The following is a 26,630-nucleotide window of genomic DNA, read 5'->3' as shown; positions in this document are numbered from 1 at the left end:
AAAAATCATGTCAGAAAATGACATGCTCTGTAAATTAGATATTGCAATTCTCACTTTTAATATCACCAATAATACAAGCCAATATTTGAATACACCCATTTGTTAATATTTACTACCAATATAATGTATGGGATATAAAATATTCTACGTCTGTAATAATATTTTATAGTCTTATAATAACAGATAGCACTTTAAAGCAAGGTTGATGCAAGCGTCACAAAACCACATTTTCTTGAATCATCTTTTAATAAAACAAGGAACCACTGAGAACAAGGGTGCTGAAACAGACCGATCACAAAAATGTTTCAAAACAAAGCAGACAAACAAGGGGAACAAAAGTTAGATGCATATGACAAATAGGTACGGTCATTTTATTGTACATCTTCAGTACCCATTATATATCTCACAAACATTCAGCAACCGTTGTTCACACATCTGACGTTACAAAAAACCTTCTCTAAAACAATTCTAAATGACAAAGTTCTTATGCAGTACATAATTATCACTTCTGATTCAAAGTTCAAGGGTCATGAAACCTTAGACAGCATCTCCACAGGCTAGTATTTCCAGTCTCTATGGTTCTGTGGTTCCTTTGAGGTTTAGGGCAGCAATCCTCCATCAGAACTGATTTAAAAGCAGTTTCAGTGTGTTATAATAATCGTTGGTAGTATGGGTTAACAGCGATCTGAGATCAGTTCTTTCCGACTGTACTCACTGAGCGTGCTCAGGAGACGCACAGCTCTGCTGGTGTGCTGAGCTGTAGGGCTGCAGAGGCGGAATCAGTCTTCTCCTGTCCACTCGACTGGCTGGAAGCCATTTTCTTTTTGAAGAGACGCAAACTCAGTTGCACAAGTTCATTGTCCACCACTGGAGCGCTGGTGTAGATCTGCTTGGTTGTGCCCTACACCAGGAATACAGAAGCATTAAACCAAACGCTGAATCACGTACAATGGTAATGATTAGCAACACTTCACTGATACATTCCACACAAATAGCACCCCTCACAAGATGAGATTTATATAAGTTTTTTTTGTTGTTGTTGTTGAAAGAAATTAATACCTTTATTCGGTGTTTATAAAATTTGATCAAAAGTGACAGTCAAGACTGTCAAATAAATGCGTTTGAACTTTCTATTTCTAAAAAAAAAATCCTGAAAAACATTAGGCACAATGATGTTTCTTGAGCATCAAATCAGCATATCAGAATGATTTCTGAAGGATCATGTGACACTGAACACTGGAGTAATGATCCTAAAAATTCAGCTTCACCATCACAGGAATTAATTACATTGCAAAACATTAAAATGGAAACCAGTTATATTAAATTGTAATATTTCACCATATTACTGTTTTTACTGTATTTTTGAGCAAATAAATGCAGCTTTAATGAGAATAAGAGACTTCTTTCAAAAACATCTTGTCAACCCCAAACTGTTAAACTGCAGTGCATATATGTTACTTTGTGTTACAGTCGTTTTATCTCATCACGTTAAATTTAGACTTCTTTGCAGCTTAAAGGGCACCTATTATGCCCATTTTCACAAGATTTAAAATAAGTCTCTGATGTCCCCAGAGTGTGTGGGGTATTTTGAACTGAAACTTCATATATAGCATGTTAAAATTGCCACTTTTTGAGGATGAGCAAAAACACGCCGTTTTTGTTAGTGTCCCTTTAAATGCAAATGTCCCTTTCATTACTGCCATGATGCTCTATGTCAGGAGTAAATGAAGACTGCTTTGTAGTAATAATAGGTGCCCTTTAAAAGTGGTGTAGGAAATTGGGGCCGTTGTTGAAATCGTTGAAAATCCTGACTAAGTAGATAGTTCCAGAATAGAGCTCACTTTCTCAATACAGTTTCAGAAAGCCCAAGTTTTACAAAAGAGGTGGCCCCAATTAAAGACCATAAGAGCACCTTGTCATTTTTCAGGAGCTGTCTACGTATGGCAATGTCTCGGCGAGCACACAGCGCCTTGCAGCAAGGGCCCAGGCTCCTCAGTAGGTTGGCCCTCTCCATTCGTCTGTTGTATGCAGCCATGTTCAGAGCACCCAGATCATGCTCTAAGAGTTTATCAGCATCTATGGATTCATATTTTGAGATTCAAGTCACTTGTTATATACCCAAAATTGTATAACTACAATTGATTACCACAAAAATTATTTTCAATACATCTGCTATCTGTAGAGCTAAAACTGGAGCATTCACTGAAAGGTAGATTTGCACATTCACCTTTAGGGTCTTCCAACTCTCTGGAGCACACTTCTTTAACTCTGGCAAGGAGCTGAGGCCCAGCTAAGCGTCTGGACACTCCTGCTCTGAGGAGCACAGCCCCTGGGGTGAAACGCAGCAGCGCTGCCCCGGGAGTTCTGGGCTCCTGTTTTTGCTTGGGCATCAAACTGGACCAGTCTACATCAATCACATCCAGAGGCCCTGAAACAGAACATGCAAATGGTATATTATAAACAGTTCGAATGTGGGATAGAGGATTTTTGAGATGGACATTGCTTAGTTATACATGCTTATGGCTTTGTCAGTGTGTGTATTAGTTTGTGAAATAGGAATTTGTGTATACTTTTAAATCTTTTGTTTTTCTTAATTTATTTAATCAACTGTTCAAACTGAAAAAGTTACGTGTGGCCAGATGTGATGTTTTTTTTTTTTTTTGCTAGAATGTCCATTCGTTGTTATAGTCACAACTTGCATGTTTTGCATTCAATCATATTTTTCACTATGGTAGGTGTTTCTCAATTGGTGGGTCGCAAGACCGTTCTGAGTGGGTCGCGGAGTGTGCAGTCAAAGGAAGATATTTTGAAGAACGTCGGTAACCTAACAGTTGATGGACCCCATTGACTTCCATAGTATTTTTTTTCCCCACTATGGAAGCCAATGGGGTCCATCAACTGTTAGGTTACTGACGTTCTTCAAAATATCTTCCCTTGTGTTCAGCAGAAGAAAGAAATTCATACAGGTTTGAAACAACTTGAGGGTGAGTAAATGATGACAGAATTTTCATTTTGAAGTGAACTATACTTTTTGTGGTGTTGCGTACCAGAAATCTTTTCTTCATCTTGTTGGTCATCCCTCTTCTGACTGTCTGCCAGAATCTCATCCAGTTCATCATCACTGATTGGCTCATATTCCTCACCACCTGACACAACAGACTGCACATCTTCCCCTTTTCCATCCTCTTCTTCTGAATGAAAAAACACACGCACATTAGGTAAAATTGAACAATCTTCTTATACTTCAGACTATAGTGAGAAATAGTGGTGGGGGAGACTTACCATCAAGACTATCCATTTTCTCTAATTCAGATGTTTCCCCTTGCAGATGTGAATTGTCGGCTGGTTTATCTACATCCATGAGGGCTTCTCTGGGTAACAGAGGTTCATACTCTCCCCTCTCCATCTTAATTTCACCTCTGCTCTTTGGTTCCCGATGAGCTTGAAGGTCAAACGGAAGCATCCTTTCCCGTTCACGCTCACGGTCCCTTTCACCACGCTCACGATCCATTCGCTCATGTGCCAGCAGCCCTTCAGGCAAGAGTCGTTCCCTATCGCGCATCTCCCGCAAGTCTCTCTCTCTCATTGGATCCCGGTTGCCACGGAGGAGGGGCTCTCTGCCCCGCCCACCCCACTCACGAGGTTCAGGTTCCCAATCTCTCTGTTGGGTTTGTTGATTTTGCAGCTGACGGTGATCCTTTTTCTCACGCTCTCGATCCAACTGTTCACGATCTCGTTCCCGCTCTCGGTCACGTTCACGGCTGTCGTAGGAGCCGGCTCTGGAGCGAGCCTGGCGCTCAGACTCTGGTGAACTACGACGAGAACTGTGACTCCGAGAGTCCTGCCGGTCTGTGCAAGCAGATAAAAATGTACATGTTTTAGAGAATTCAAAACCTCAACATTAAAGGAGAACTCCGGTCAGTTTTAACATTGAGCTCATTTTTTTGTACATTTGGAGTGCTGTCAATACAGAGAACAACGACAAAAATCGGTGTTGCCTACACCGAGTTATTCTATTTTTAAAATTTGCACCCTGTTGACTTCAATGGGGCAAGTACTAAACCTGCTTTTAGCCTCTTAACATCCTTGATGTGTCATTACAAGTGCACAGCTAATGTGAGTGATTCCTTCAGAGTGAACACGAGTGAATCTGACAGCAGTAGATGTGAAAGATATGAATAAAAATTGTTATTTAAGCCAGCGCACATACCTGTGTTTACATCCTGTTTTCGGTTGAAGTCCAAAGTAATCGATTGCCGAGTTCACGCGCGTGATCATAGGTAACTAAACCTATGCGCGTGAACTCGGCAATCGACTACTATGGACTTCAACCGAAAACAGGATGTAAACACAGGTATTTGCGCTGGCTTAAATAACAATTTTTATACATATCTTTCACATCTACTGCAGTCAGATTCACCGTGTTCACTCTGAAGGAATCACTCACATTAGCTGTGCACTTGTAATGACACATCAAGGATGTTAAGAGGCTAAAAACAGGTTTAAAACTTGCCCCATTGAAGTCAACAGGGTGCACATTTTAAAAACAGGATAACACGGTGTAGGCAACACCGATTTTTGTCGTTGTTCTCTGTATTGACAGCACTCCAAATGTACAAAAAAATGAGCTCAATGTTAAAATTGACCGGAGTTCTCCTTTAAAACATTTACAATAACAACTGTTTAGGTATTCTTTCACACAACATTTTTTGTTAGTTTTAAATCTTGCCATTTTTATCAATGCATATTGTGTACGGTTACATTCTAAGCACGTTCAATCGGTTCCTGTGGTAACTTACAACAAGACCTGCTTGTGATAGCGAGTGAAAATATCCTTCATCTAATGCCAAATCACTAAATACTGAGAATAAAAAAAAGGCTGATTTTCCTCATGTAGTATATTTTGTATATACTATGTTGTTTTGATCGCTTGTCAATCTTCCCACACAGGCATTCTGAGACACTAGTTTCCTTCATTTTTGGTTAAACTAAATGTGAGATTCAAAACAATTCCCACCCCAAAAAATATTTTTCAACAAAAATACTAAGAAGAATACTAAGAATCTTAAATCTTCTGAGGAGTCTCACCTGAGGAAGTACTCCGACTGGGTTCTCCTCTCCGAAGCTGATCAATCCTCGACTTTCTCTCTCCTCCCATCTGTTCACTGACCGCTGCTCTCTCCCTCTCTCGTTCCCTCTCCCTCTCCCGTTCTCTGTCTCTCTCCCGGGAATTGCCACCTTGGAGAAGTCCTCTGCGGGGCCTAAGCCCCTGAGGGCCTTCATCCCGGTGAGCCGACTCATTGGAGGGCGAGCGTAGTCTTCGCGAAGACGCACGGCTTTGGTTGCTGCCCATGCTACTGCTACGCTGCTGTTGCATGTCTGCTTGCTGTGGTTTACGCAGCATGTGTTGTGGCAGTAACGGTTGTAAAGGAAGAGACTGTATCAGCATCGGAGGGTCAGGGAGCAGCGGGGCGATTGGGGGGTCCGTACGGTCCCGGACCCCGCCACGTGCACCCCTTCTGGGGAGACGCTCTGAAGGAAGCAACCTCTCCGGAGGCCTATCGGATGGCAGGGAGGCAGAGGAGCTCTCGCCTCGCTCTGGTACGTCTTCATCAGACCAGTCACTGAAGTTGGCTTCCAGTTTAGCTGGGAAAGAACTCTGTCCAGCCATTAAAGCCCTCTGGGAGGGAAGGTCATCCTTGTTGATTGGCGGGGGTGTACGTGGGCCTCGTCGTCTCTTGCTGACGGGGGGTTGGGCTACCAGCTCGTCCTCAGAAACATCCGACTCGGGACCTCGTGAGCGCTTGCGCTTCCTTTCTAAGGCTTTCTTCTTGGGTATCTTGCGAGGTGAGAGGAGAGCCTGGGGGGCTTCGGCCACAGTGGAGGAGGGCGGGGGCTCAGGGTTACTACGGTCTCCTTCTCCAGATGCCCCTTCCTCCTCTTTACGGTTCTTCTTCAGATTTTTCTTCTGAGATTTAGTCTTTTTCTTTCCCTCCTCATGAACTACTGGTAAAGGGTCTCTCTCCTCCATGGGAGGAGGAGTGAGGGCGGCAGAAGGGAGGTCCCTCTGCTCTTTTACCCTCCTGGAGTCAGAGATGACCGTAGCAGAAAAGTCTGGAGCTTGTTCTCCACGTCGTTCTGCTCCTCTTCCTGCTCCTCTCTCACCACGGGAATCTACCTCCTCATGTCGGCCACGGCCATCTTTTTTATCGCCACGCCGCTCTTCATCCTTCCAGCGATTGGGTTTTTCATCAGTAAAGGAGCGGACAGGTGAGCGAGCGGTCTCCTGAGGACGAACCACTTGACTCAGCAGTCGGTGCTTTTCGCCTGAAACAAAACCATACATTTTATGTGCAAATATTCTGCATATGTGCACAATACACCTATGAGCCAGGTTATGCCAAGTGCATGTTTTCACAAAGGGGAGAAAACATAACCTTGCACTTGCTCAGTTGAAGTCTTACCTTTCTCCTCCGTGCTGTTGTAACCGTCACTGTCTGCAGGGCTAACCTCTCGCCCTCTTTTAGGAGATGGCCGTGGACTGGGAGTGTTCTCAGCACGATGTCTCTTACGGCTGCAAGCAAACAGAAGGGCAGACAGTTCTTAAAAAACCTGAGAAAGTCTATTTTTGTGCACTACTGTAAAAATTGTAATGTTTTTGAAAGGTGTCTTATGCTAAGTAAGGCTGCATTTATTTGATCAGAAATACAGAAAAGTAAGATAAATAATATTGTAGAATATTACAATTTAAAATAACTTTTTATTTTAATATATTTTAAAAAGTAATTCATTCCTGTGATGGCAAAGCTGGATTTTCAGCATCATTACTGATTTGGTGCTCAGAAAATATTTAATATTATTATCAATGTTGAAAACAGTAGTACTGATTAGCCTAATATTTTTGTGGAAACCATGATACACTAAACTATGACTTAGGATTGCAGGAAAGATACAAAAAAAAAATACAGAATTTATTTGAAACAATTTAATGCATCTTTTTTTAAAGTATTAATTTCTTCACAAACTGAGTGTTACATAGGGCGTTTTCACACATGAAAGTCCGCACCAAGGTCCGAATCAAAGTTCACGTTTTGATACATTTTATACATTCAGTAAGTTTTGGTTGGGTTTCACATTGCAATTATGCGAGCGCACTAAAGAACTTTACATGACGTACTTGCGTCCTGTCATCATCATCTATGTGGGCTGCATCTTGACATTGATTGGTTTGTAAACAGACGTGCGTCTGACGTAACTTTGACAAGAATGAATGAACAGACGCATATCGTTGCCACTATACTGTTATTATTACGGCATTACTCCCTTCAGCACCAACGAGTTTGGCTAGTTCAAATTTGCCAAATGTCCATCCTCGCTGGCAAGAAAGGAGGAGAAGACTGCAAGCAATCCTGCGAGAACCACCGGAACTTCCTGTAAATGGTCTGAAAGTCCGAACCATACAGAAAATGCTTTCACACTAGAAAGGAACCAAGCCTTTGTTCAGTTTGATCCAGACCGAGACTACCTCTTTTCGTCTGACCAAATTCGTCTGTTTGGTCCGGACCGTGGTCCGGGGGAGGTTTCACACCTGTAATTATGATTCGGATCAAACTGAAAAGTCCGAAAATCCGGACCAAACAAGGTAGGTGTGAAAGGCCCCTTAGTATTTCTTACTGACCCCAAAGTTTTGAGCAGTTGTGCAAGTGTACAGTCATTTTGTCAGTATCACAAAACATACTGCTTTATTAGAAAACTTCCGAGCTTTTAGGTGTATGTAAGAGATAAATTATGTCTGTGTTCACCATAATACTAAATTAATACTGAAGTCGTCTGCAAGATAACTTTTTCTATTTCCATAGCCAAACATTAAGTTGCAAGGTGGAGCAAATTAGCTTCGGACTTAAAATATGATTAAATAGGAATGCATGATATATTAATACAATATACTGGTTATCGGCTGTTGTTAGAGATATTTAAATGTACTGGTATCAGTTGATATTAGATACATATCTCTGATACTGGATATTTTAAATTGATATTTTCCTGTATTTTTACATTTAAATGGCCTTTGAAATCAATTAAAGGTGTTGTAATCTTTGGCAAATCTCAAAATGAACAACCATTTTTCACAATGATGTGATGTCAATTCAGTTGTAGAACTTTAGTTTTTAATTTATGTAGATAAAGACACATTTTAATTTTATATGGCCAATAACATGAAGAATAATTATTGGCTAATCATCAGAAAGAAAATGGTGTTACCTTATTACGATAAGAAAGACGCTGTAAAATGATTTTAAAAAGTACCACCAGTATGTAGTTATGAATAACGAAGTGTTAAACATTTTAGCAGCCATGCAGTAATATTTACTCAACACAAGTATTCCACAGAGTTTGTACTTAAAATGTGACCAATTACACTACAGCACTTACGTGTTCTTTCTCTCTTCATGAGCATCTCGGGCAGAGCGGTCGTCTCGTGGCTCATCTCTTCTGTCCCGCCTTTCTTCCCTCCCTTTCTCTCTCTCCTCCCACTCCCTCTGCCTTTCCCTCTCTCTTAGCTCCCTCTCCCGTTCCCTCTCCTTTCTTTCTCGTTCCCTTTCTCTCTCTCGCTCCTCTCGCTCTCTTTCCCGCTCCTCCCTCTCTCTTTCCCGCTCCCTTTCCCTCTCCTCCCTCTCCCTCTCTCGTTCTCTTTCCTTCTCTCTCTCCCGCTCCCTCTCCCTGACTTGCTCACGTTCCCTTTCAGCCTCTCTTTCCCGCTCTTTCTCCCTCTCTCTCTCCTTCTCTCTTTCCCGTTCCCTCTCTCTTTCTCTTTCCCTGTCCTTCTCTCTGTCACGGGTGCGGTCGTCTCGTCTATCATCCCCTCGATCGTTCCTTCGATCATCTCTCCTTTCTTCACGCTCAAGGTCCTCGCCGCGGCTCTGCTGGCGGCCAGGAGAGGGCGCTCTTTGTTCTGTCGAACAAAGACAAATTTCCATCAACACCACAAAAAGTTGCTCTGATGTTAAAGGAATAGTTCACAAACGTATGCACTTAATTCAAAGTTTTGACCCCCCAATCTCGGAGCCCTTGAAGGCCGCTGTGTAGTTCGCTCCCTGACTTAACACATTAGGGGAAGCATTTAAATAATCCTATGAATGGATATATAAAAAAAATGCAGAATCGAATCGCATCGAATTTTAATGTGAATCGCCTCGAATCGTTCTGACTTGAATCGAAAACCAATGAATCGTGAATCAAATCAATTTGCTGTCTACCCAAAGATTCACAGCCCAACTGCATAGTCTTCACTTTACGAATTAAAATATACATTGATTCTGATTATAACTACTAAAGTTATTCAGTTAAGAGCAGTGAGTGATTTTGTCTGCCTTTTGTTTAACATTAATGACACAAACAGCAGCAGATATTTGCATTAGGCTTTAAGATCGAATGTAAGACCGCCTGAAACCCCAAGTATACTTTACTCATCCGTGTTCTGCTCCATCTCACAGCGTGCACACAGAAAGCGTGCGGGAATCAGTCTCTTTCACAGTTTAATGCACTTAACTCTTTTTAAAATAAAGCATGTCCCACAATAGACTGCATTTTACGACAGTCACGTTACATGATTTGACTGATTTGGATTGAGCTTTTAAGGCATTTATTGTATTCAAAAACAGTGTCAGTGTCTCTTTCAATTAGTAATACAACTTCAATTTCTACAATAAAGCGGCTCTCCAGTGTTCATGTTTTTAATCGTGGATATTTGACCTCGAGGGACTGAACAGAAGAAATGAACCGGAGAAGATTTCCACGTCAAAGGCGGAGCCTCAGAGCACATCCACTAGGGGTGGCACGGTACATGAAAAAACATCCGAACCGTTTGGTTCGCTTGTCTCGGTTCGGAGCGTGTGTGCGTCGCACGGTTCGACGCATGCGCAATGTAGCCTCTTGCCCGCGCTAATACAATGCTAAATCATAAATCAGACATATGTAGAATAACATTACGATGTCCAGCAATCGATTTAAATAGTACACTGGGTTTACTTAGACATTTAATGAGATCTACTCCACTATATGTTGTTTTTTTCACGTGAATAAATACATAGATCGACTGTTTCACGTATGTACTTTAATGGTCCAGTGGCAGAACTTTTGCCAAGCGTGTCATAGGTTCTGAGATCTAATCCGCACTCATATATTTTTTTCTTTTTCATCAAAACCGATTATGTTTATCAGTGGTTGTATATCAAGCAGGGACAGATTTGTGTGAATTTTGTGTTGTGATTTCGCCGGAACGAATAGAGTAGAGTCTCCTCAACGGATTGAAGCGCGCGTCCGAGTGAAGAATGTGCGGCCGCTGCGGCGTGTTCCACAAGAGAACACGGTATCAGCGCCAACGAGCACTTTGATCACTTGATTAAAAAAAAAAAAAAAAAAAACCACATTTCAGCGCTAGATTGCTTCTTATTTAACAAACGAACGAAACGAATACTTTGCTAGTTAACTGGAGATGTTTTATTTATTTGTATATTGGAACATCCGTGCTGCGAGATAGTATCGACCCGGCAAAAAGTGGTGGGAACATGTCCCACCCGCAAATTACGCTTATGATGACGAGACACGAGGAGAAATTGACAAAGAACTGTCCAACACAGCCCACGTAGCTCTCACTACAGATGGATGGACCTCCAGGGCCACTGAAAGTTCTCTCACAGTAACCGCTCACTCACTCACTCACTATATTACTTTGGAATGGGAAATGAGAAGCTGCGTTTTGCAAACACGCCCCATTTATGAAATACATTAATTAATAATCAGATAATTAAGCTATATCATATGCTTAAGTAAATCTTTGGAGTGTTAAAGATTAAAAGAAAAAATAACAACAAAAACCGTACAGAACTGAAAACCGTGACCCTAAAACCGTGATACGAACCGAACCGTGGGTTTTGTGAACCGTGCCACCCCTAACATCCACCTATTACATAATCGCCACGAACCAATGGTATTTCGGAGGCATTTACAGCTAGACTGTTTCAAACTGCTGAAACAAACACAAAACAAACTTGGCCTGATTTTGTTCAAATTGACATCGCACCAGTTTGTTCTTCGATTTCGCTTGAGGTATATCGGGGCCTTTACGCTTTCTCCAATAGCAGGGCCACAGAAGTTGGTATCTGCCAATAATAGGAGCATGTCTTGCTTATCAGTCACCTCTTTCTCTGTTGTCACGGCGATCTCTCTCTGCATGTCCTCCTCGCCGTTCATCTCTGGGCTGTTCTCCTCTCGGTCTGTCGTTGTCATAGCGATCGCGATCAGTGTTCCTCTCTGAGCTCCTCTCTCTCAGCCCACTGCTGCGGGACTCCCAGCTGTCATGCCCACTAGCACTGCTAGCGTCAGTCTGTGATGCTCTACCACCACGAGATGTACCTGAAACACAAAATTCATCACATCCTCTGCCTGAGTATTTTAAATAAAATTTTCAAGAGCTCATTTTATTCCATTAATCCTTAAAAAGTAGCTAATTATTGTTACATTTAATGAAAAGTATGTGTAACATTGCTTTCAATTAGCATTTTTCAAGCTGAAGCGCTCCTCCAGCTTGCAAGTGCATCTTTTTAAACTTTAAAGTGGTATTTTTGCTGTGGACAAGAGCAAGACAGGATTCTGATGTGTAAAAACAGCTAAAGTAATTTAGCAACACAATTGACAGCTTGTTTTAGGATTTAGGCGTGTTGCAATGTACCAGAAAGATTACTGTTACTATAATATAAAAAAAAAAGAAAAAATTAAGTTATTCCTACGCATATACGATATATCAAATTATTCACTGTCAGTATTTATCTTAAATTGAAATTTAAAGAATTTGACTGACATTAGTGCTGCATAATTATGGCGAAAATCATGATTATTTTTGGTCAATACTGAAATCACGATCAAAGTCTTATTTCACTACATGAGTATTCAAATTTCACAATTATGATACATCAGCAAAACTAATACTAGGTTAATTTATGTAAGAAAAAGGTCCTCAAAATAATTACATTATACAAGTAAACAGTCAGCAAAGAAACGAATTACAAACCAAACGGGACAAATAAAATACAACAGAACAGAAGATGTATTAACAATGGTATTCAGATAAGTAATAACAAAAAATGCATATAACACTGCAAAGTCTTACTGTACACATTAAATATAGATTAATCCTTATTAAAGCTATTCAGTCAAGATCAGGGAGTGATTTTCCTTTGGCATTTGTTTGATTATCATTAATGACAGACTGCAGGTTTATTAGGCTGCTGTCACTTTAAGAGCTAATGCACGGATCTCTTTCTCAACTGTGTATGTTTATTTAAGACATTACCCACTGTGTTTGTGTGAATACTAGGGATGCACAGAAATGAAAACGAATGTGCCGAAACCGAAATAATTTCTAATTTGTCATGATTTTTTTCGTATAATTGTATTAGGCTATTACTTTAATTAAATTCAGTCATTTTATTGAATCTGAATTTAAAAAAATACAAACCAATAAAATAATATAACGATATTTTTTTTAAGTAACACCAAAATTGGACAGAAATATATTAAAATAATATTAATTATCAATATAATATTTTTCATTCAGTTCTATGCAACAGAAACAGATTTATTTTTTGACCAATTATCAAAATAATAGTATAGTCCAACAAAGGCAAAGCTATTATTATCAGATATAATGAGATAGTAGCATCATTTTACCAGCACTGCCAAGCACAGCTCTACCACGTTACAGCACAGTATAGGGCTATTGCAAACAGAACAGTTTACTACAGAGAAATTTCATGTCGGCAGGTTATTCGAGCAGATTTTGCTTTTCCGGTAAGCATGGGTGGCACCTGAGTGGAACGTTCGCTTGGGCCGTGAACATTGAGCAGAGCAAACTGGGTTCCGGTACAGACTTACCTGCCTGGTCAGAGACGCTTTGAAGTTGTGCATCTATGGAAGCGGAGCCACACGCAAAGTTACAAAAAAATGCTGTGAAACCTGAGTGCTGACCACTGAGGGGCGAGGCGACAGACATTTTCGGCCTTTTTTCTCTTTAGGCCAAAAACTGAAAATGACATTTTTGGCCGATATTTTTTTCGCAGGCCGAACTTTCGGTGCATCCCTAGTGACCTGGTGAGAACTCTCCAAAAAGGCATTTTGACATTTTTGTGTGTGCGCATTTAGGCACGTATGCGAAGCCCATTTGCTTATCTGCATTCGCCTTCGACTTGCGCACACAGAATGCCACCTAGGGAACAGTGTTTAGCAGCTTAATGTGCTTTTAATAACACTGTTTAATATTAAACACGTCCCACAGTTACAGTAGACACCATTTTACAATACTCACTTATTTGGCTGATTTGGAGGTTAAGTTTGAGAGCACTTTGAAGGAAAGGAAGGTGTGCTGGCTGGAGGGAATGCGGCACAATAATCGTATTACCTCGATTATCTTGTTTTCAGAATCGTTGGAAGCCAAAAATCGAAATTGAAAAACAATTCTGATTAATCACACAGCCCCAACTGATATCATTAATCATTAATTTCAAAATTTCTATAGATATCACAATAATATTGTTATCGTGAATTCTTTTGGCCACAATAACCATGTAGCGAAATTCTAATATCGTCACAGTTTTTTGGATGTAGCTGACAAAGAATGTGAGCAAGCATCTTCTCACCTTTCTCTGTGGCGTCTGATCCACGGCCCCTCCCTCTGCCTGTTCTTTCAGCTCGGGATTCGTTCCTGTTGTCCACTCTGCTCTCATTTCTCATTTCCTCCCTTCCATGTCCTCTTCCATAATTCCTTTCCTCTTGGGTTGTTGTATCCTTCTTTCTATGGGGTTCATTTCTTTCTCTCTCTCTTTCCCTCTCTCTTTCTCTTTCCCTTTCCCGGTCCCTTTCCCTATGCTCCAGGGATTCCCGTCCTGAACGGTCTCGCGTTTCTGCTGCTGCACGGGCATCCCGAGTGTCTTTGACCTCCCCGCGGTGCTGCCGATCTTCTCGGACATCTCGTCTATCCCGTTCACTGCGGCGGTCTCGGCTGTCCCTGCAATCACGCTCATCTCGGGAAGAACTCTGCTCGATATCGTAGTCTCGCTCATCACGGCTGCTGTCTTTCTCACGTTTCCCGCGGCTCTCTAAGGGCAGAAAGGAAATTAATTTTCCATCACGTGTATCACCGTTTCCACAAAAATATTAAGCAGCACAACTGTTTTCAACATTGATAATAATAAAAAATGTTTCTTGAGCACCAAATCAGAATATTATAATGATTTCTGAAGGATCATGGGACACTGAAGACTGGAGTAATGGCTGCTGAAAATTCAGCTTTACCATCACAGGAATAAATACATTTTAAAATATATTGAAATACAAACAGGTAGGCCTATTTTTAATTGTAATAATATATTTTACAATATTTCTGTTTTTACGATCAAATAAATGCAGCCTTGGTTAGCATAATAGACTTCTTTCAAAAACAATTTTAAAAATTGTACAAATCCCAAACTTTTGAACGGTAGTGTATTTTTACTTGCATTTTGTCATAGGAACCAGTCAATAAATAGAATAATGCATGTGTCATGAACGTAAAAGGATTTGTTATATGGTTCCCAGTTAATTTTGATTGTGTGCCGTGTTTCAATGAAGTCAGTTCAGTCAGCTGAGGCTCTGAACAAGTCACTGACTTTATGGATGGACTGATTAAAAAAAAGAATTGGCTCATTTGTTCGCAAGTCATTAACATCAAAAGCCAAATACTCTCTAATGACTGTGTAATATATAAATATGTGTCTCTCACCATCTCTGCGCTCATGCCGCCTCTCCTGCAGTGCTGGACTCCTGTCTCGCTCTGCTCTCCCCCTCTCCCTGCCCTGCGAGCGGTGACTGGCACTGGGGCTGGACCTGCGATGGGCGGGTGTTGGTGAGGGGTCTCTCTGGGGGGTAAGTGGAGAGCGGGAGCGACGTGAAGACTGAGCGGGAGGGGGTGAGGATGTGGATGGAGGAGGAAGGTCTCGGTAAAGAGGAGAGACAGAACCCCGTCTGTGGCGAGGGGATGGGGAGTGTCTCTGGGCCGAGGAGCCAGAGTGTGAAGAGGGAGAGTGGTGTTGTCGAGAGAGAGGGGAGGGGCTGCGGCGGTGACGGGGTGGAGTTCTAGACCTGAGAGAGGAAACGCATCAGATGAAATTGATAGCTGTACCCACAATATATCTCTAAAACAAAACAGTTATGCAAGTTAAACGTCAGGATATTCCACTTATATCTGTCAGCTTGTAGGGACTTAAGGCCGTGACACACCAAACCTACATCAAAGAACAAGCACTGACAAAAGCAGACTGTGCTGTCACCTCCCGTTTGGGCCAAAAGATTGAGCTTGAACACACAGAAGACAACAGACAACTAGCATGAACATTCTGTGCCTGTGTTAGAGGAAATAACTGTCTATAGCAGCAAGTGGCAGTAGTCTATATTCATCATTCAAAATGGAAAACAAAACTAGGACTGCAGCTATACAAACCGTAAACAAAGAAGCTCTTGCTTACCATTTTGAGTATGAATCATGTCGATCACTTTCTTCATTTCGGACAGTCATGCTGTTATGAAAATATTTGCGTATTGGAATGCTCAGGTAAGATTAATATGTAAAATTAGAATAGCCTTCTGTGTGTGCACTCTTCACTTTCGCTATTCTCCTTGTGCACTGGTTTGCAAAGCTGAACAGCCAATCAGAGTGATCGGTCTCACAGACTGCCTAACACTGATTCAACATGATCAATTGACCAAAACGCCACCGGCTGGCTCTGACACCGCAAAAACTGATCTGACAGACGCCCATCGGCTTGGTGTGTCAAGGCCTAAAGAGCCATTACTCCAATCAGATGTGTCACACATGAACCTTTAGAAATCATTCTAATTTTTGATGAATAAAAAGGTTTTTTGTAACAATGTAAAAGACTTTACTGTCAATTTTGACCAATTTTTTACCAAAATGTATTTTAAAGAATTATATTAAAGAATTAGAATTTTCTTATTTGATTTGACACTTAACTGATCAAAATACTGCAAGGCTCAATGATATCTCAAAGATATGTCAGAAGTGACACTGGATTAACAATTATTTAAGTGCAGCTCTTCTCACCTCTGCTGCGAGGCTTGTTTTTGGGAGGTGGGCTTGGGGGATGATGACTTCCTTCTGGTTGGGGGAGACACTTCCCTGGAGGGTGGGGAAAGGCTTCCAGAACGTTCCTCTGATGTTATTGAGCGTTTGGCTTTGTGGGAACTATCTGATCGGTCCCTGTAATCAAGGAAAGGTCAAAGATTGATATATTGTTTTATTATATTCATTTGTTTTCACACACCGATAAAGCAGATACTATCAACTGAATCTGGCCCAGCCCTATTGAAATGAGCAAATACAACAAATAATAGCTGCATTTCCACTGTTGGGCCAAAAGCGAGCGTGCTAGTACGTAACAGGGCCAGTTGCATTTCCACTTGGTACTTCCGGGGCTTAATCAGGCCTCGTTTGGGCTTCCTCAGCCCAACTGCCAGGGGTTTTTGGTCGCTGAATACCTTGGTCCAAAGCAGACCAACTGGGACTTAACCGGTTAACTCATACAACTCCTGTTTTCTGTCAGTGAGCTCCCTCTGTTGCCCTGGCTAAAAGGATAACAGTAGTGAGACAGGAGAGATCTCTCAAACATCCTCAGGTCGCATAATGGTGGAAAATTAATAGAAATGTTAATTCTTTTTAAAGAACTTTGACAAATGTCTAATTTTATAAATATTTTTCTAAATGTGTAAGCCTTTGGACTTTGTGCGATCCTGCGACAAATAAATGGAAGCACGAGCAACTGAATAAGCACGTGTTCTCTTTATATGTAGTTTTCAGTCAGCTAGTTGTGTGACGTTGTTCTATGGAAACGTGTTAAGGACAGGTTTTAGGGTAGCGCTGCAGGGCTACTGGCCCAACAGTGGAAACAGCCTGATTTTACCCTCTCATCTCGAAGTCCAAGGCTATTGGCACCGCCCAACACATTAGCCGCGTTTCCACTGTGCTAGTGCGTGCCAGGGCCAGTCGCGTTTCCACTGTCACTTCCGGGGCTTGATCGGGGCTTACTCTGGGCCAACGGCCAGGGTTTTCTGGCCCGCCGAATACCTTGGTCCAAAGCGGGCCAGCTCGGGCTAGAGGAGTGATTATGAACAGAGGCGGGGTTTACCTGAGTCGGGAGACGGCAGCGCCGGATGATTCTGTCAGCATTAAAGACTTCTAAAGTAATTTACCTTAAATCTCACTTTCATGTTTGAATGCCTTCTGTTTGTGATCCGATGTGGATTCTGATCACCGTATAAGGTAGAAATATTTATACGCGATGCAAAAGTCTATGCACGTTAACACTATTTACTATTATAGTATTTACTATTTACAATTAAACGCTATTTACTATACTAAACATAGTAAATATGAACGCTTGAAGAAATCAGACAAATCATAAAGGCTATCACAATCATGCTTTTATTTTATCTGTCAGTAGCCTACGTCTCGTCTCTTTACACTGGACTACCATAAAATAAAGCAACTTTCTTTTCGGGAGCTTCCTCTGTTTCTCTGACTGAAAATATCTGTAGCCTACTGGGAATCGAGAGAGTGCTAAAGCTCCTCAGGTCATATTTTTGGTGGCATATTAGTAGGAATTATCTTTCTTTATAAATGTGATGTAGCCTAAATATGTCCTGTAACTACCAAATAAACAGAAAGAGCCTTGACTGAATAAGTAAGTCTGTCCTCTTTCTTTTGTGAAATAGACCTAACGGTAATTTATGTATGTGTAATAATGTGCAATTTTTACATACTTTAATTCACTATGATCAATGTATCACTTGTTATTGTAAACCTGTGGTAAAACATCGATGCTTGGGTTTTAAATATTCAAGTAAACAAAAATGCCAGCAAACGGTCGCTTTTATCATGTTTGTTTGGCGATCACGCTGTTTCCAGTGATTTCTTTCTGATTAGTTTTCTGATAAAACTTCCATTTTGTTGGTGAAATGATAGGTTAGTGTAACGTTGTTTCAGAGAGGCGTGTTACGGGCATGTTTTAGTGAAGCGCTGTGGAGCTTCTGGCCTGACAGTGGAAATGCAGCAGATTTTGGGCCCGGTGCTACTGGCCGGAGGCTATTAGCCCGGCACGGCCCGTTTAAAGCCCTGGCTCACACTGGCCCGACAGTCACGATACCATTATCTCAGTAGTCAGTACCAAACCCAGAACTATTTCATGATTATCTGTTCCAATTTTGGTACCACTATTGGGAACACACTCCCTTGACCTCAACAGACATGTCTTTGATTTGTCAACACAGCAAAAACGATAAATATATGGTTATATTGTAATATTGTAAATATAAATATACTCAGAGTTAAAATACAAATATGCAGAGGAAGGATTCAAAGCAGCCATTTATCAAATGGTAAAAAATAGATGCAATCCTGCTGATACTGCAGAAAGACTGGTATAATCACAATTTTTACAATTTCAGTATCACTTTTAAAGGACCCATATTGTCAAAACTGAAATTACCTGAATTTTTCATGATAACAGAGGTCTAGGGGCTATGTAACTACCATATAAGTTTCAAAACAGTCAATCCACAGACAAATGCACACAGCCTGCATAAAGTAGCAGTGCCTTTTCACGAGCCGTTGTGACATCCGTAAAAATGTGACGTCAGAACTACTCAGTCACCACCCCAAGCACTGCCCACCGTCCCTCCATCCTTTTGCCCAACCACCAGACAACACTGCGTCCATGCCGTTGCTGAGCAACAACAACACAGACAATTGTCGAGAAAATGCTGTTCAGTCGTAGCCTAGAAATCTAGACGCACCCTAGCGGCAGCAAAATGTATTTTGCAGCCAGGGTAGTCTAGCAACTCTCCGTTGACTTTCGAGCTGCAAAAACCTAAATTGGGTCAGGCCAATCACGTCGTGTATAGAGTAGGCGGGGCGGGCTTAACGACTCTGGTTGGTTGAAGCGCTATCCTATTGCGTGCAGAGGGAATTTAAAAAAGACAGCCGTTTATCCCGCCCCTCGGATTGAGCCGTGTCTATAGTGAGTTGCCAGACCTAACATCTTGATGTAGGTCTGGCTTGCCAGGCTAGTTCAGTCGATGGATGTCAGGAAACTACATTGCACAGGCTTCCAAACAACATTAATATAAGAGACCAGTGGCTAATGTTTATTTATTCGGAAATACCACAGCAATTTAGTTCGACCTCAACCGTCTGTTCTGCACATTTCACAAGTGACAGCTTCGTCAATCAGGCACAGTTCAATGCCGGTTTTTCAAAGAAGTTACACATCAAAGATGCTGCAGTCCCTAATTGTTGGGTCCGACCTCAAATTCGCAATCCGTAAATAAACTTCTAACACATTTTATGTTACATTATGGAGCCAGCATAATCTGAAATTATAGTTTGTAAACGGATATGCAACACTAATGTGTTGTTAAGTTGATGCTGACGTGTTGTTTTGTACAGTCTATGGTTGCCACAAGCTTTGACATCTGTTGGAAACAAGACAAAATGCGTTGTTTGTTTTCCTATCCTGTTGTTTTTATTGAGTTAAAGACAGTGAGACTGAGTTCACTCAGTCTCTGTGTCTTTTGTTTTGCTAACAGAAACTAACGTTTAGTGTACTTGCATGGGTAACATTATTTCAAAAGTCTGAGTTTGTTTACAGACAGTTTAAATTAGCGTTAACGTTAAATCTGCGAGCAACATTGATGTAATGGCAATTTGTAATACTCTTACAATAACGCCAAAAGTAAAAAAAACAAAAAACTGAAACATCCTTTTGTAAGCGCGTTTGAGGAGGTGGTTGGTTGTTTCCTGTCGTCGCCGATTCGGGGTCTGAGTCCGGCTCGAACATGTAAGGCCAGATAACATTTCCCTCAGCAATGTCCATCTTTACAGGTGTTTTATTTACCTTACTTGTGAGCATCACCAAGCCACAGCAGGCTACAGCATACATGACCCTAGTTACCTATGGTTGGCCTGGCCGTGTGTCACTCAGAAAACAACAGGCCAATCAGAAGAGAGGCTCATGAATATTAATTAGACAGGCCAAAATCGACCTGTTCTTAACAGAGCTCCTGAGAAAGGAGCTGTAAAAATATATTGAGATGGTTTTTGGTACTTATACCACAAATATATATTCTTAAAGGGTAACTAAACCCCTGGTCAGAGCCTGACTCCACCCACTGGCAATATTTGAAAAATGCTAGAAAAGTGGGCAGACCCCAGCGGAGATACAGGGGACGAACCGTGAGCGGGGGGGCGTGCACCTGAGAGTCCTGCTGTCAGACTGTCTAAAATGGAGAGTTTGCTCACAGGGTCGCAAGACGACGTAAATATGCATCTGATGAGTATTATCGAGTTGATGTCAATAGCGCGCGCTTTCTATATGCATATTCATATTTTGCCGCTGCTATGTGAAAAAATCCAGCAAAATGCGCCAACGCGTTTGTCGACCCCAGAGGATTTACTTTAGCCTAACCATAAATTGTGATTAAAATATATATGATCACTCACATCAAGACGCCGCTGCGGTGGTGGAGTCCATGCAGGATCGAGGAGCAGCGTTGGCACTGCGTCGCTGTTCAGCGCGAGCTGTGTGGAGAAGCCCATTTCCACCTCTATTGCGTTGGAAAAGCAATTCCGCGTAAAATGCAGGTTTTACACTCACGGTCTTCCAGGCCAAGTGCATTCAATCACTGGCGCCTAATTTCCAAGTCTGCTGGAAAGCTATGCAGTCCAGCAGTGCTGTTGCACCCAGCAACACTACTACACCATAGACTGTACTACACCTACCACTGTACTAAATACAGATAAATCTACGCTAGCTCATCCAAGGGCGTGGTAGCTCGTACCAAGGGAGGGCGTGGTGAGCTGGAACCTGCCTACGTCACGCAGTACCGCTTACGTCACGCAGTACCGCAACATCCAATAGGAAAATTCGACTGCAGTAGCCACCGTTCAACCTGAAGAGGGCAGCACTCAGACGTTTTTACACCATATATTGTACAATTAAAACACTTTATACCCAAATGTCAAAAAAGTTACTCGAATCAATGAACAGCACTAATAAAGCCCCATTCTTACAGATCATTAACTAAAAAAAGTTGGTTTAGGGTTTAGTTACCCTTTAAGGACATCAAAACCTAAATAAAACTCCAGAAAGGTGTACAATATGGGACCTTTAACAATACTACAATGTATGAAACTATGTTTTGTGGATTTCTTTTTAAGGTGACCATACCTGCGCTTTTCTTTTTTCTCTTTGTGTTTCTCCACATCTCGTCCTCTTTCTTTGCCTTCTTTAGGTTTGTCCTCACATTTCTCCTTGTTTTTGTGTTTATTTTTGTGTTTCTTCCCAATCACTGGGTTCTCAACAGGGACAGGTGGAGGAGGACTGGGCGTCCGTGGCCCTTTTCTTTTTCCATGGCCACTCTTAGATGACCTGGTCAAAAAAGTAAATAGCAGTCAAGTATTTAAATTGATAAAAATCTGTTTAAGTTCAACTAAATGCAGATAATTTTCCTAACCTGCTGTCTGTCTCCTCTATCCTGTTCTGGTCAGATACTGGAGAGGAGATGACTGAGGAAGTGGAGGACTTTTTTTCTTTCTTTCCGGAGTTCCCACCTTTCCCTGCTCTATGTTTGGGTGAGCCGCTGGATTTACGGGACGAGGGTGAACCCTTAGAACTGGTGCGCTCAGGAGAAGCCTAAGACAGATCAAGAGCACACCAAAATAAAACTCCAAAGATAACAGTCAGTAATAAAAGGCTAATTAATACTAAAATGAACATTAATTTAGACTTTCTTTTGTCTGTGTTCAAATAACTTACCCTGTCCTTAGAAGAACTACTGGTCCTGGTTTTGGAGACTGGTTCCTGTTGAGAACATGCATACAGATTACTATCTGTATTGATAAATTCAGGATAACTCACATTAACCTTCTTTCAATATTTGGAGTTAATGCAGTAAAATGTCTATGGTAACACTTTAATCAGTAAAATGACTGCAAAAGCCATGATTTAAACAACTTTACAGTTCAAATGTAGATTGACAAAATATACTCTATATCTAATTCCTCCTTTATTAAGCATTATATGGAGGTAATATGAAAAGAATATGCCATCAAATCTTTTCTGAGGACAGTCCATTCCCTTCAGATAAACATTCATAGAAAAAAAACAGCTCCACATTTTTACTTTGAACAAAGTACCTGACACAAACCTTTGTTTAAAAAAAAACAACTAAAAAACATTATGTGGGTTTAAATTGCTGGGCTCCAATTGACCCCAGTGGGTAAAAAATATTGGTAAATTTGAGGGTAACAGGAGGGCCAAGAGAGGGAATGGAATATGTTTCACATGTTGGTTGCTAATAAAAAGTTGTAAATTCGTGACACTTTCTCATCTCATAATTTTTTTATACTTAAAATAATAATATACAATAGAACTGTTTAATTCAGTGATCGGTATTGGTGATCGTATTGGCCAACACTGCTTCCAATGATCGTAATCGGCCCCAAAAATCTTGAACGGAGCACCCTTATTCTGAAAGTTTAGTTATCAGATTAAGTCCTATTGCAATTCCTGTTTTTCCATCCCCAAATTTAAGAAATCTTGAAATTATAAAGAAAAAGTCTAATATCATTTAAGATATTGAAGACTTTTTATGGCCTTAAATTTAATATAACTGAATTTAAGAATTTAAGGACCCGCGAGGACCCTGCAACGTGCAACCCAATCTAATATACCTCTTTCTTGACGATGATCTCTTCTCGTTTGTCCATGTTTTCCTGTTCCAGCTTCATCAGCTCACGTTGAATCTTCTGTCTCTTCATTTCAAGAGATAACTCGTAATCGTAGTCACCGTTATCGGAATCTAGTAAAATCAATGACAAATATATAACTGCTGGGAAAAAAAGGCAAGGAGACAACGAAGCATTACCTGTGATGAGAGGAAAGACTGTACTGCATTCAAAACCCCTTCATCAATCATCCATCAAGTTCACCCAAAAATGACAATTCTGTTATTTACTCACCTTCATGTTGATCCAAACACAATTCATCTTCAAAACACAATAGAAGATATTTTTTTAATTTAGTCTTATTCACATATAAAAACTGATCAAAGCACATACATAGAGCACATCAAAAATGGAAGCTTTAACGTGCTTGCTTGACATGCAAGAACATGTCAAGTACAGTTTAGTTTACCATTAGAGCTGCACAATTAATCGTAAAAAGGTTGCGATCTCAAAACACCCACACGATTGACTCAGCTATGTCTATTAAACCTTTGACAAATATGTATAGGTATTCATGTAAAGGAATGAAACAGCTTAGAAAAACAGTCTTTTCAACCACACAGTATCATTATTTCTGTGTTATAATGAATACATTTTAACAGAAGTACTGGGATAAAAGTTTATAGCTCAGATATAAACAGTGGAGTCTACAGTAGCGACCAAAATAGAGTAAATTACCTATTGAAACTAACTTGATGCTTCAAATAAAGATTGTATTATTACATTGTTATATCAGAAAGTGGAGAAAAGGGACAGTTAAAAAAATGTCATTGAATCATTAATTCAAAAGATTTGTTCGTGAAGTCTTTGTGAGTGAGTCACTGAGCCATTCATTGGATCTGTTTTTTTTTTAAATTATTAAAATAAATTTTTATCAATAGTATTTTTTTTTCTAGTAAATTACTTTTTTTGTTTTGTTTAGTTGTCTGTTCAGAATTGTGGGAGAATCGTGATCTTTGTTTGAAACGTGCAGCTCTACTTACCATATTTGATGTGCTCTGTGTGTGTACATTGATCAATGTTTATATGCGAATAAAAGCCTAAATTAAATCTGTTCATATGAAGCAATCAAGTCTCTTCAGATGACTTGGATTAAACTGCTCGATTAAAATTCTTGTTTAAAAAAAATGTGTTTCAAAGATGAAAAAAAGTATTCTGGGTTTGGAATGACACGAGGGTGAGTAATTGATGACAGAATTTTCATTTTTGGGTGAACTATCCCTTTAAATGTCTTCTAATCAGATACATCAACTTCGTGGGTACTTTGGAGAATCTTCACCTTCACGACTGGCTTCCCAATCTGCTGTCTCCTCCTCACTAGCAGGAGTGCGTTCCTTAGTGATTTTAATATCCTCTTTCTCCCTGTGTCTGCCTCGGGATGAATCTCGCTGCTAATGAGAAACAAAATGTCAAAGAACTCACCAAAAACAATCAACAATGGCAAATTGTCCAAGCAAATGTAAGCTGTTAGAGCAGCCTACTCTGGTTGTAGGTGAAGTGGGTTCGTCTGCGTCTCTTTTCTGTGTGTCACCATCTACATCCTGTCTCTTATTCTTCATCCTCTCCCTGAGATCCCCAGGGGGCCTCTCGGCTGACCTGCAGACCAGCACACATGCAGAACGTCAAGCATTCGGCCAAGAATTTGAGCAGGTACATTTAGGAAACAGCATCTCTTCAATGGAATCTCACCTGCTGAACGTTCCAGAGAAGCCTTTTCCTCGTGATGGGGTTCCATGTGTGTACCGACACGTGTTACCGTAACTGCAGTTCCCAGTTTTTAACCAGTTTCTACAATGAGTCTGCAAGGGAAGACAAATGTGGGACAGTCTGTTGCATTTATACACTTTACAAGGCCACCTGGACCAAAAAAGATTTTTTTAAACCCAGTGAGCTACTACCTAGACACCAGAAATACTTTCTAGGTAGGCAGCTCACCAAGTTTCCATTGCTCAATAGTGGGTGACGAGTATCCCTACCTCTGCTGCATTACTGGCCGTGCTGGGCCCGAGTCTCTCAAACACGCTGGGCCTGCGGGAGGGGGTGGTTGTGCTACTGCTGCTGTCCGATATGGTCTTTGAATTCTCCACTGTAACCTTCCGCCTGATCTTGGACATTCTGCAGGGCTGCATTAGAAAAATGGCAAATAAAAGGCACCAGCATTTTGAAGCTGAATGCAGTGTTGTAGTTAAGACCAGCTCACTGAGTCAAGTTACAGAGACCAGAAGATGGTCAAGTTCGAGTCAAGAATAAGACCAGAAGAGGGTTGAGGTCTCGTCAAGACAGAGATTGAAGACGATGCGTTCGATTCAAGACACACGCTCCAGAGTGCATGACCAATATGGCCTAGGCTTTGTTAGAGACCAAGAAAACATGGCCTGTTGAGTCATGTACTTGGAAGCATGTGGACTATGTCTTGGCTCAAACTCAACTCTCTTCTGGGTTTGGTCTTGACTCTTGTTCTCAGCTACAACACTGGATGAATTACATTACATTAATTCTAAGGTCACATTCATATCTAACTACCTCAGCCTACAGCCTATATTATTGTGCTATTCAGGTGGAGTCTGAAATCTGGAAATGGCAACTTCCGAGCACATGAACGTCCAATTGAAGTCATATTTACAAGTGGGAAACTCGGAATTCTAAATGAGACACGAGTTCCTGTGTTGTGACGTTGGAAGGGGAGTGTTGATTTGAAACATGGCAGCAACAATGATAATATAGGCTATATAAATATAGCTTTAGTCTAAATAGAGATCAGAGCCGGTAGCCAAAATTTTCAGTTTCAAATCTAGCTTTTGGGATTTATTGTTCACAATATAATTCATTTGTTTGGTCTTATGTACTTTAATGAGTGGGCTTCCACACTTTTTGACCAATGAATTTCCCTGACATTTCCAGTTTTTTTTTTAAAACTGTACAAAGATTGCAAAGGAAGATTTATATCAGGTAAGTTACCAATGCCTAATATTAAGAGATTTACACATTTATAATCTACTTATTTGTGAACTAACGTCTCCAAAACGACAACAAACTTCCATGACTTAAATATTTTTCTTTTTTCAGACAGAAAAAATAATAATAAATCACAATTTTAAAATTGTTTGATAGTTCCTGTTTTCCCGTGGGAGCCCCGTTCATTGTAAACACTCGCACAAGCACAATAGTCACATTTGTGCAAATGCGACTGCCTACCTCTCTCTATAAGGTGCGTTAACAATATTATAGCTACTAGCAAGGCATGCGAGGTTTCACTAAAAAGGTGTTTTATAATCATTCGCGTGTTTTAAGCAGTCATTCATTCGCAGAATGCCGCGGTAAGAGCAGCGTGTAATGCCGCGCGGCCTACATTGATAGCACAAGCCTCGATAACGACCCCGCTGAAACTGCAGCTGATTGACCCGTGAACAAATACAAACAGGAACTTTACCCGAATATGAATGATGCGTCAAGTCCAGTTTCACAGACTGTTGGGGATAAACTCCTAATCACATGCAAAAGTCTTGCAAAGCGGTCTTCCCCTTAGCCGCCGTCATGATGCTGGCGAGACAGCGCAAACTGCACACATACAGCTTCCCGAAGTACTGAGGAGAGGAGGATTATGGGAAACTGGAGGGGGTATTTTCGGTTTGTTTGTTTTATATTTCGTTTAAACCGTTACTTTAAAAATAAATAAATACAATATACATGGAAAATACAGTTAGCAATGTAATATATTAGATTACGCTTTTAGATAATG

At 40.8% G+C, this 26,630-nt stretch overlaps 1 protein-coding gene across 3 annotated transcripts; it reads right to left on the bottom strand.

The window, feature by feature from the left end:
• Positions 1–36: 36 nt before the first annotated feature.
• Positions 37–26,477, bottom strand: zc3h13 (zinc finger CCCH-type containing 13). Of its 3 annotated transcripts, XM_081362266.1 has the most exons (22): positions 26,322–26,477; positions 24,868–25,014; positions 24,581–24,690; positions 24,373–24,487; positions 24,171–24,282; positions 22,838–22,965; positions 21,921–21,965; positions 21,619–21,797; positions 21,333–21,533; positions 16,154–16,309; positions 14,816–15,174; positions 13,695–14,153; positions 13,364–13,465; positions 11,200–11,415; positions 8,434–8,953; positions 6,465–6,574; positions 5,089–6,327; positions 3,283–3,849; positions 3,048–3,191; positions 2,228–2,428; positions 1,913–2,076; positions 37–901 (listed from the first exon to the last, which is right to left on the bottom strand). In XM_081362266.1, exons 2-22 carry the CDS (start codon positions 25,003–25,005, stop codon positions 725–727), a joined length of 5,442 nt encoding a protein of 1,813 aa, XP_081218392.1. In that variant the 5' UTR covers positions 25,006–25,014; positions 26,322–26,477; the 3' UTR covers positions 37–724. The 3 variants fall into 3 exon arrangements, with proteins under 3 accessions (XP_081218392.1, XP_081218393.1, XP_081218394.1); XM_081362267.1 differs by lacking the exon at positions 13,364–13,465; XM_081362268.1 differs by lacking the exon at positions 13,364–13,465 and having other exon boundaries at positions 24,171–24,279; positions 26,322–26,464.
• Positions 26,478–26,630: the final 153 nt, after the last annotated feature.

Source organism: Scardinius erythrophthalmus, assembly GCF_964197995.2.
Source record: "Scardinius erythrophthalmus genome assembly, chromosome: 3".
Lineage (NCBI taxonomy): Eukaryota > Metazoa > Chordata > Actinopteri > Cypriniformes > Leuciscidae > Scardinius > Scardinius erythrophthalmus.
The sequence above is the reverse complement of the archived record's forward strand: the minus strand, read 5'-3'. Positions and strand labels throughout refer to the sequence as shown.